This window comes from Diachasma alloeum, unplaced genomic scaffold (genome assembly GCF_001412515.2).
Source record: "Diachasma alloeum isolate Michigan unplaced genomic scaffold, Dall2.0 Dall_scaffold_00198, whole genome shotgun sequence".
NCBI classification, from domain to species: Eukaryota; Metazoa; Arthropoda; class Insecta; order Hymenoptera; family Braconidae; genus Diachasma; species Diachasma alloeum.
The window spans coordinates 1,637,506-1,648,389 of NW_021680363.1; the positions used below are offsets into that span (position 1 = coordinate 1,637,506).

The window sequence follows — 10,884 nt, forward strand, 5'->3', positions numbered from 1 at the left end:
CCATATTTAGCCTTTTTTCAGGGGGAAAGTCGACTTTCGCCAAAATCGAATTTTTTTGCCGGGTGAACGTTGATTCCAACTATTTAAGCGCCGGGCTAGTCAGAATTGTCAAAAGTATGTGGAAAAAGTGAAAATTGAGAAACCGTTTTTTTTGGCCCCAGCCAAAGGGTCAGATTTTCGGGTTTTCCGGGGCAAGTGGATTTTCGCCGAAATCGAAATTTTTAGCCGGGTGAACGTTGATTCCAACTATTTAAGCGACGGGCTATTCAAAACTATCAAAAGTATGTGGAAAAAGTGAAAAATGAAAAAAAAATTTTTTCACCGGAGGCCAAATCTTGGATTTTTTCAGGGGGAAAGTCGACTTTCGTCAAAATCGAATTTTGTCGTTAAGTGAATGTTGAGTCTGTAGTTATTGGCTCCTCTAATGCCAGTGAGATAGTGACAGTATTGGACGCATAAATATCATTAAAAAAAGTATATTATGTCCCGAGGATACATAAACCGCGAATTTTACCTTCACTTTGTTCGACTCGAGCGCGGTTCTCGGTACTTGGGGCATAAAATATTATTTTATCTCCCTAGGACCATAAAACCGCAATTCTAACATTGATCCCCCCGGTTAAATCGCGGTTTCCTGGGCCCAGCCACATGCAATACTAAAGGGTCACCGGCGATACAACAATTTTCTGACTCGTGATTAAAATCCTCGCATTCGGCGCGAATTATAAAGCCACATTCGTCACAAAATATTTTCATCGCCTGGTGACATAATGTACTATTACATCCCGTAAGAGGGTCGTGGGAGGGTCTGAATGTAGAATCATTTGACAGAACGAAATAATACGTAGAATATCGATGACATTTCAATTCATGATAGTACTATGATATGAAAAAATAGAAGATGTGAACAGTGAAATAGTAATTAAAAAAAAGAGAATCCATTTGAAAGCAAATTGCAAATTCATTAGCAACATTAACTATCTTCATTTATAAAAAATCAAATTATCCACTTGTTTTTTTTAGAAAGGAGATATGGAATTTTTAGAACAGGACTGGCCGCTGCCCTAGTCCTAATTATCGTAGTCGCTGCTGCTGGTATTGCATTGCTATTTGGAATAAGAAATGCGACAATTTTACTGGGAATTCTGTTGCCACTTATGGTACTGAGCGCTGTAATTGCGCACCTGTGGCTCTGGTTGCTGCACAAACGCGCCGCCAAGAGACGAGAGAGAGCTGCGAATGAGTGGGTGTCTGCTACACTAGCACGACAGGTTTGAATTTCCTCAATTTTCCCTTCTATTTTTTTCTATCAAACAAATTAACTTTTTTTATTTACAAAAAAGTCTGTTTTAAATTTTGTCTGATCATGAATTACCCCCTTCACTTTGGAATTTTTTCTCGTTTTTGCCTCCGAATGGAAGCATTGTAATCGTTCAAATTTCAGTTTTGAATTTTTCGTGTTGAATTGACCAATTATGATACAAAATGTCCGAAAACGCAATTTTGAGACTGTGTCCGTACGTATGTACATATGTGCGTAGGTATGTAAACAAATCAGTCGCGAAATGGTAGAGTTTAAGTCGACTAATTTCCCACTCAAGTTTTTGACGAATATTTCCGAATCTAAGGGAGATAGCGCAATTTTCGTAATTACATTTATTGTAGCACTCAATCGGTTCCACAAAAAAGGTTATAACAAAATTTTTGCTATCTCAGGGTGAAAAGGTAATTTTTTGCGATTTTCACACAAAAAAAAATTTTTAACGTGATATATCTAAAAAAACCAAACAACTCCTACTGGAGAATGTTCCTAAGGACTCCCTCAATCCCCTAAAAAATCACCAACCCCCTGAAAAACGTACTTGAGGGTAGTAGAATGGTAGTTTTACCATTTCGATACTGGAATTTTTCGTCGATTGTTCGCTAATAAATCGATGGCATTGAATCTTTTTTTTTCCTCCAATGTAGGTATGGTTAAGCCCTAGCAATCGCCGTTAATTGAAATTTAATTCATTTATTAATTTTAAAATTGTTTTCAATTTTTCGAAAATTGTTTTCTCACGATAACTAAAAAAATTTCTGAATTGATTGAATGATGACCTAACAAATTTGTTTGGATGTCCTTTTGACCGAGTTCGAAGATGAAGACTATAGCAATAATCATTGTTTTGATTTATTTAAAAATTGGCAAAAATTCTGCGTTCTTTGAAAATCAGAATTGCCGTTTCTACTTTTACTCCTTTTCGTTCTATTTTTTTAAATAGAATGAAAAGAATGCAATTTGCCATTGGAGAAAGAAAATTAAACAATGAACTCAACGTTTAAAAAATTTAATTTAGGGCATTTGTCAGAGTTTAAGGGTCAGACTATCATAAGAGCAAATTTTTTTAGGGGTGTGTAAAAATATTTTTTAATCATTTACAAACTCGTTGCCACTTGAAAATAGTTAGTCCACATAATTTCCACTCTTAAACCCTCAAAAATCCCCTAAATTGATTTTTTTGCTCAGTTGAATTGTTTTGTTGAATCGAATTTTATTTGTAAACAAGAATTTTTCAGAGGATTTCACTAAACTAATTTTGTCTGACTGTGAATTACGCTTTCTACTTCAGAGCCAGGGACACGTGTCCTCGAGCCCGGGGAGCGGAAATCCTGATGCTTGGTTCAAGGGATTCTCTCAGCGATCTTCGGGATACACACCGCCCCCCGGATATCACATGGTCGAGTCGAGTAATTAAATTCGTGGGATGTTATCTTAGGGGCTCTGGAGCGAAAGGACTCAATTGTTAATTTAGTTGGGAAATTTAATAAATATTTATATGGGACTGTTTTTACATACATTTCTGTATTTTTAGTTAATTCATTTTCATACGCAGGATAAACATTCCTAGAAAAACCCATCAGATTCTGTAGATATTCTATTGGATTCCTATTGAACTTCTATTGAAAATTCTATTAGCGTTTTTCATATAGAAAATGTCAAATTGAAACAATTTTATAGAAAAAATCAGTAGAATTTCATCAGTTGTATGTCTTTTTATACAACTTTCTCTAGTGTGACATTTTCTGTAGGAAATCTTCGACATGAATTTTCTAAGTTCAGGGATTCCAGTCTATTATTCTTCGCCTAATTAAAAAAATGTAAGGAAAGAACTGCGAAAATTTAAGAGAGCATTGACAATCAAATGAAAGTCTTTGTTCCACTCTCTGTTGCAAGAAATTTTCAATGAAAAACATTTTTCCCCTATAAAAAATCCTTTGAACCTAAACAATCGACCAATCGCCCGCTTGTTCATCTCAGAAAATCCCCGCCGAGAAATTTTAAAACAAATAAACAAGCAAAGTAGTTGAAATAACTCACCGGCGTTGGATGAAAACAACAGCTCCGTTTTCACCTCTGGTACCACGTACCTCTGCTGTCACCCACAGGGTTGAATCCTCCCTTCTCCTTGTCCTTTGTTGTGCTGCTTCGCCCATCTGGCCGGTGTAATGACAGTTGAATCCTCTCAAATGCACTTTCACTCCCAAAATAATAAATTTTATTTGCACTAATAAGAAGGAATGAACGAAAGAAATTCGCTGAACCATGGAAAATTTGACTCTTGGCACATTTCACCAATATTAATTGTATCATGCAATGACTTCCCTCCCCCATTATCACTATTTCACCCTTCACTCACGATTTTTTAAATTAAATACCCCCGAATTCACTCAGACAAAAAATTACAAAGAACAACCGCGACCCCGAAATCGCGCACTGAACGCCACCTTGTGTATTTATCATCACGCCGGCAACGACGGAATTCCCGAGAACACTTTTCACAACCCCACAAAATCCCTCATGTCCATTGTCTCCACTAATTCGACACTTTAATCACATTTTTAGTCAATTAAAAAGTCAATAAACACGAGGAGACTCCCAAAACCCTAGTCCCTTGTCCAGAATTACACAGCAGGCGTCACCTTGTGATGTCACAAAGACGTCGGTCACGCAGGNCACTTTAATCACATTTTTAGTCAATTAAAAAGTCAATAAACACGAGGAGACTCCCAAAACCCTAGTCCCTTGTCCAGAATTACACAGCAGGCGTCACCTTGTGATGTCACAAAGACGTCGGTCACACAGGGACGAGAGATATTTTTCGTGTGAACCTTTCATAATGTCCTGGCACTTGTAAAACACCAGGATAATCGCCAATTCCATCATAAAATGGTTGTTGTCCCTCGTTATTAATTAACTGTTGCATTGTTCATAATTATTTAGACGATTTTACCCTCATTTCTCCTCAAAAACGCGCCAAATCCTTTGTTCAGCGTTCAGCACTGGTAGTCATCTTGAATATGCGCGGAGAGAATGCGCGAGGGACTAGAGGTTTTGGTGGTGTGAATTATTTTTCAGTCTCTAGCGTTTATAATTCGCCACACCGACTATTAATTTCATGATAAAATCATTGCTGGACATGATGAGTAATTAATTGTTGCATTTTTAATAATTATTCAGTTTATTTTACCGTCTTTTTCCGCGAAAATACGTAGAGCAAACGCCAACGTGCCGTTCAGTATCAGAGACTCTCCGCCATCTTGAATAGGCGCAGGGAGAATGCGCGAGGGACTAGGGGTTTTGATGGCGTGAATTATTTTTCAGCCTTCAGCGCTTGTAATACGCCATACCACTCATTAATTTCACGATAAAATGATTCTTGAACGTGATGATTAATTAATTATGGTACTTTTAATTAATATTCAGCTGATTTTACCCTATTTCTCCGCGAACACATGTAGAGCGAACGCCAAACTCCCGAATCAGTAGAAAGGCCAGTCGCCATATTGGAATTTGGAGGTCTCAATGCGCGGGACTATTTTCAAGATGGCGGGTGGACTGGTCGTGTTTGGCGTTCCCTCGTGTATTGTCGGGCAACAAGAGGGTAAAATCAACAGAATAATAATTAACCGTGCAGTAATTAATGGCTCACAATGGCCAACAACAGTTTTTAACATGAAATTGATAGTTTTTATCGCATAATGCAATCGTAAGGACATGAAGGAAATTAATTCACAACGCCAAAAACCTCTAGTCCCTCGCGCATTCTCTACGCGCACATTCAAGATGGCGCAGAGTCTCCGATACTGAACGGCACGTTGGCGTTTTCTCTACGTATTTTCGCGGAAAAAGACGGTAAAATGAACTGAATAATAATTAAAAATCCAACAATTAATTACTCATTACGTCCAACAATGATTTTATCGTGAAATTGATGATCGGTGTGGCGAATTACAAGCGCTAGAGACTGAAAAATAATTCACACCACCAAAACCTCTGGCCCCTCACGCATTCTCCCTGCGCATATTCAAGATGGCGAAGAGTCTCCGATACTGAAAGGCACGTTGGCGTTTGTTCTACGTATTTTCGCGGAAAAAGACGGTAAAATGAACTTAATAATAATTAAAAATGCAACAATTAATTACTCATCATGTCCAACAATGACTTTATCATGAATTTAATGATTGGTGTGGTGAATTACAAACGCTGGAGACTGAAAAATAATTCATACCACCAAAACCTCTAGTCCCTCGCGCACTCTCTCCGCGCACGTTCAAGATGACGACCAGTGTTTAACGCTGAACAAAGGGTTTGGCGTGTTTTTGAGGAGAAATGAGGGTAAAATCGTCTAAATAATTATGAACAATGCAACAGTTAATTAATAACGAGGGACAACAACCATTTTATGATGGAATTGGCGATTATCCTGGTGTTTTACAAGTGCCAGGACATTATGAAAGGTTCACACAAAAAATATCTCTCGTCCCTGTGTGACCGACGTCTTTGTGACGTCACAAGATGACGCCTGCTGTGTAATTCTGGACAAGGGACTAGGGTTTTGGACGTCTCCTCGTGTTTATTGACTTTTTAATTGACTAAAAATGTGATTAAAGTGTGGAATTAGTGGAGACAATGGACATGAGGGATTTTATGGTGATTGTGGGGTTGTGAAAAGTGTCAGTGTTCTCGGGAATTCCGTCGTTGCCGGCGTGATGAAAAATACACAAGGTGGCGCGATGTCGGGGTCGCGGGTGTTCTTTGTAATTTTTTGTCTGAGTGAATTCGGGGGTATTCAATTTAAAAAATCGTGAGTGAAGGGTGAAATAGTGATAATGGGGGGAGGGAAGTCATTGCATGATGCAATTATTATTGGTGAAATGTGCCAAGAGTCTCAAATTTTCCATAGTTCAGGGAATTTCTTTCGTTCATTCCTTCTTATTAGTGCAAATAAAATTTATTATTTTGGGAGTGGAAGTGCATTTGAGAGGATTCAAATGTTATTACACCGGCCGGATGCGCAAAGCAGCACATCAAAGGACAAGGAGAAGGGAGGATTCAACCCTGTGGGTGATAGCAGAGGTACGCGGTACGAGAGGTGAAAACGGAGCTGTTGTTTTCATCCAACGCCGGTGAGTCCTTCCAACATACTCATTTATTTATTCATTTAACGAATTGCTAACGGCCGTTTCCGGAAGGATTTTCTTCTGTACTAATAATTTTCGAAGAAGTGGGATGCTCGAAGCGTCTCAAATAAATCAAAAACCATAAATACCTCAATTCTGATTCTATATTGTACACAAGAGTTTACAATTCAATTCTGTGTTCATGCTCAGCTTGTCACAGTCATCTCGCTTTACATCTTTTTTATAACGCCCTCATATGCTCACACACTCAATTACTTCAATGTCCATTCCACTCGAATTACGATATAAATCCTTAATCGATTGTCATATATTGTAAATCGTATACAATATGTACAAATCGTCTGATGCTTCATAACGATTATCATCCAATTAGCGAAAAACGTATTTATCATTGCTTCGTAATCCCTTTTTTTCGCGTCTGCAGATGCTATGAAAATTCTCACTCACTCACATCTACCCTCTCATTATCAACATATTTTTGCTAGTGGCCAGCAAAGGCCTTATCCAAACGCACACGAGTGCAATACCTACGTATGATTAACGGATAAGAAAAAAATCATTTGGATTATCTATGAAGTAATGAAAAAAAATCCCCTAACAAATAAAAATCTAAGGAGTATGTAGTCATTTCGAAATTTAACCCATGGTATGACGATATCGAGAATGCGTTTGGGAGGGGAAATGATAAAATTCTCCGAGTCGGGCGTGAAATGAAGAATTTCTCCTAAATCATCACTCATGAAATGAACTAAAAATTAATGATCAGTTGGAAATTCAGAAAATTCTAGATCACTATTTCGCGAATATCTCAAAAACTAGTAGGTTTAGAGAAAAATGTCAAAAGATCTTTTTTAAAGCTGACAAAATTCTCTAAGAAATGTTTTTTCACATTTTCCTCTAAACCCCGTCGTTCCTGAGATATTCTCAAAATTATCTTTATAATTGGTTTTAACTTCATATCACTCTCCCATTAGTTTAACCACATGCAAATAATTTAAACCGCTGATAAGATCTTTGAACGATTTATAAACATTGGAATAACCGTGGGGAAGGAGAGAATCCCGTTTTCTAGAATTGTAAAAATTCCTGGCAGTGTCTTTTATTTTCGTTCTCGTCTCGAATGAATTGAAACGTACGGTGATAACCGATACAGAAAAAAGTAATATACAAAAATCAAATAAATATTCTAAATGAGAGTAGTAACAGAAGAGGAAAATGTGAATTTTAGTGAAGAGTATATAATTCAATCTTAAAGCGTTAGAGAAGCATTTATGAAATATCACAGTGTCAGTGCGCAGACACACTGGCCGAGTACTCTACTGCGCACGAGTGAGTGGCGAACGGCATTCGACGAGTATAACCTAAACCGGTGGTCATCAGCTCCCCAAAAAACGTTTTCTAATTAATTTCTAATTAATAAAGCGTTGACGCAATACCGGAAAAGTTCAGAAGATAATGATTCCATAAATTCACATCCATCGTTAAGGGAAATTATCATCACACTTCATCATGATTCAAGGGTGAGTGAAGGGTTAATAACCTAACTACTTCAAAACGCACATTAGATCATGTATACAGGGCTGATTCATTTACAGCCCTTTTCAAATCTAAATGACAATTAAATCAATTGCGAAACAACAGGCAGTTATGAAAGTTTGTGCAGAATGCATCTATAGAGATCTTCAATGTCGTCAGATCAAATAAAGTTATTTTCAACATTCAGTTTTGTCTATTACAGAGCATGACGGAAGCTTGAAAATGGCGTAGAATTTATTTCATTCCACTCTGGCAATGTTGAATTGTTGATAGTGACGAATAATTTTGCTTCATTTCTCCCGAAGTAAACTTAAAATTCTTGTCAATTTTGAAAATGATGGATCTTTTTTTTAACCGAAGAATTTTTCCGTAAAGAGTGTCTTTTGACATTTTCCCCTGAAGCTACTTATTACGAAGATGAGTCAGTATTTAATAAAGAATAATTCCTTGTGAACATAAAGGAATCAAAAAAGAATAGGGGAGACTACTATTATTTGGGAGATTTCTCGTGTTTGAAGATCGATTGAGATATGTTTAAAAGCGACTAATTAGCGCGAAAAAAAAATTGTTTATTGTTCGTTTGCCACGCAGACACTTAAAATGTTAACAATAGTTTACGGCCTCCAATTTTTCAGCTACACAGATTTTTTTTAATTTTCGCAAAAATGTGTACAATAACAATTACGAATTATTTCTTTGAAATTCGGCTCCTACACAGTTAATTTAGTCTTGTTTAAAATGAAAATTTGCGTCATTCATGTAAAATAGGCAGAAAAATTATCCTCAAAATTTTTTACGAAGTATTTTACATGAATGATGCACTTTTTTATTGAAAAAATAATGATCTCAGCTGTGTAGGAGTTGAATGTCAAAAAAATAATTCGTAATTGTTATTGCACATATTTTTTCAAAAATTTTAAAAACTAAAGAAACCTCTGTAGCAGAAAAATTGGACGCCCTGGACTATTTTCAACATTTTAAGGGTCTGCGGGGCAAACGAGTAATAAAAAATCAATTTTTTTGCACTAATTATTCATTTCTAGACATATGTAATTGATCTTCAGAGTAAGAGAAATCGCATTCCAATAGTCCGCGACTTTTAAAACTCATAGTAGTCTCCCCTTAATGAAAAAAATTGTAGAGAATGATAAAATTCTACTGATTTTTTCACATAAAATCAGTAGCGAAGTCGTCAAACGGTTCAAGTCAATTTTGACTATTGGCCAGTTTTCAATGAATATCTCGAAATCTAAGGGAGATAGCAAAATTTTCCTCATAACCGTTTCAGTAGCACTCAATTCGCTCTACAAAAAAGGTTATTATGAAAATTTCGCTATCTCCCTTAAATTCGAAGATATTTCTGAAAAACTCAAAGGCTAAATTCGCTCCTGAAATAGTGTTCATTTCTATGAAACAGTTTCTAAAACCTGCGATAAAGGTACGAAATTTTCCAAAAGAATTAGCTAAAAACCACTGGAATTGCCAATAGAAATTCAATAGAAATCCAATACAATTTTCTAGCGAATTCACAACGTTATTCTCTGAAATTTGTACGTACGTGAATGATTCCATCTTCAGAACTGAAAGGTCTCATAAGACCCCAACTCAAACTCACCTAAACTAAGCCCCGAAGAATCTCCCCATGAAAAAATCCCCCTGAAATCTGAACAAACCGCTTCTCCAGGTACAAAACCCTCTGCAGCACGGTGTCGCGCCTGCCGCCAGCCCTTCCCTCGCGTTTCGCCTCGACCCTCACAAAAACCGAAGCGAAAAAGCACCGAAATGCCCTCTTCGACAGCGAGAAGAATCGCCAAACGTCGTCAGTAGGTAGAATCGAGAAGATCAAGGTGGTCTACCAGAGCCCAGAGGACGAGATAACCCTTCTCATGAACAAGGACATGTCCACCCCCACTGACTGCGCAATGCACATCTCCGAGGGTGTCACCAAGACCTCAGCCCTAGCCTCAGTGGACGGCGTCCCCTGGGACATGCACAGGCCCTTCGTAAGCGACTGTGAGCTCAAGCTCTTCAGCATGAGAAACCCCAACGACAGATCAGTGAACAATGCATTCTGGAGGACGTGCTCACTGATGCTGGGGGCAGTTGTTGATTCGGCCTTCAAGGACGACATCCCCTGCCACCTGCACAGCTTCACAGGTCCAAATATTAAGTCCGGAAGTTTTGTTTACGACGTTCACCTGGAGTTGCCTGATTGGACCCCAACGGAGGCGGAAATGCGATCGTTGTCCAGCCTCTTCACGAAACTCATTCGTCAGGAACTTCCAATCGAGCGTCTGGAGATCACTGAGGACATGGCCCTGGAGATGTTCCAGGAGAATCCCTTCAAGTCCAAGCAGATACCGAACATCGCACTGAACAATGAGGGGAAAATTGTGGTTTACAGAGTTGGTGATCACATCGACATCAGCAAGGGACCTATGGTGGGCAACACCAGGATCGTCGGCAGGAGCACTATAGGCGCCATTCATCGTATTCAGAATGACGCGGGGGAGGCACTCCACAGGTTCCAGGGAGTCGCCCTGCCCAGTGGAATAATTGTTAATCATTTTGTCTATGGAATCATGGAGGAGAGGGCCAAGAAGCTCAATCAGACTTTCTGGATGCCGCAGAGATTGGAGCAGGAGGAATCAGTTGCTGTTGCTGCTAAGAATTGAGGTGATGGGTGTGGCGATTATGATTATAATTATGTAAATAAATTCAGTTGAAAATGAGAACGGATTTACTGTTTTTGGGGATTGGGGTTCTTTTTTTTTGTCGAATTTTCATACTGCTGTGTATTTCACGCAGTTGAAGTTTCATACTACTGTGTGTTTCACGCAGTTGAAGTTTTATACTACTGTGTGTTTCACGCAGTTGTATTTT

General features: G+C 38.2%; 2 protein-coding genes across 5 annotated transcripts in view; both read left to right on the forward strand.

The window, feature by feature from the left end:
• The window catches only part of LOC107048934, a 13,087-nt gene extending 10,268 nt beyond the window's left edge, over window positions 1-2,819 (forward strand). For all 4 annotated transcript variants that reach the window (XM_015272386.1, XM_015272385.1, XM_015272387.1 and 1 more), the window contains 2 exons: window positions 1,024-1,271; window positions 2,613-2,819. In XM_015272386.1, the coding sequence (XP_015127872.1) occupies window positions 1,024-1,271; window positions 2,613-2,738 (374 nt within the window). In that variant the 3' untranslated portion in view covers window positions 2,739-2,819. The remainder of the gene's footprint in view (window positions 1-1,023; window positions 1,272-2,612) is intronic.
• Window positions 2,820-7,753: 4,934 nt separating this feature from the next.
• LOC107048930 (39S ribosomal protein L39, mitochondrial) lies at window positions 7,754-10,733 on the forward strand. Its single transcript, XM_015272380.2, has 2 exons — window positions 7,754-7,985; window positions 9,686-10,733. The coding sequence occupies exons 1-2, from the start codon at window positions 7,975-7,977 to the stop codon at window positions 10,674-10,676; spliced, it is 1,002 nt and encodes a 333-aa protein (XP_015127866.1). The 5' UTR covers window positions 7,754-7,974; the 3' UTR covers window positions 10,677-10,733.
• The last annotated feature ends 151 nt before the right edge of the window (window positions 10,734-10,884 follow it).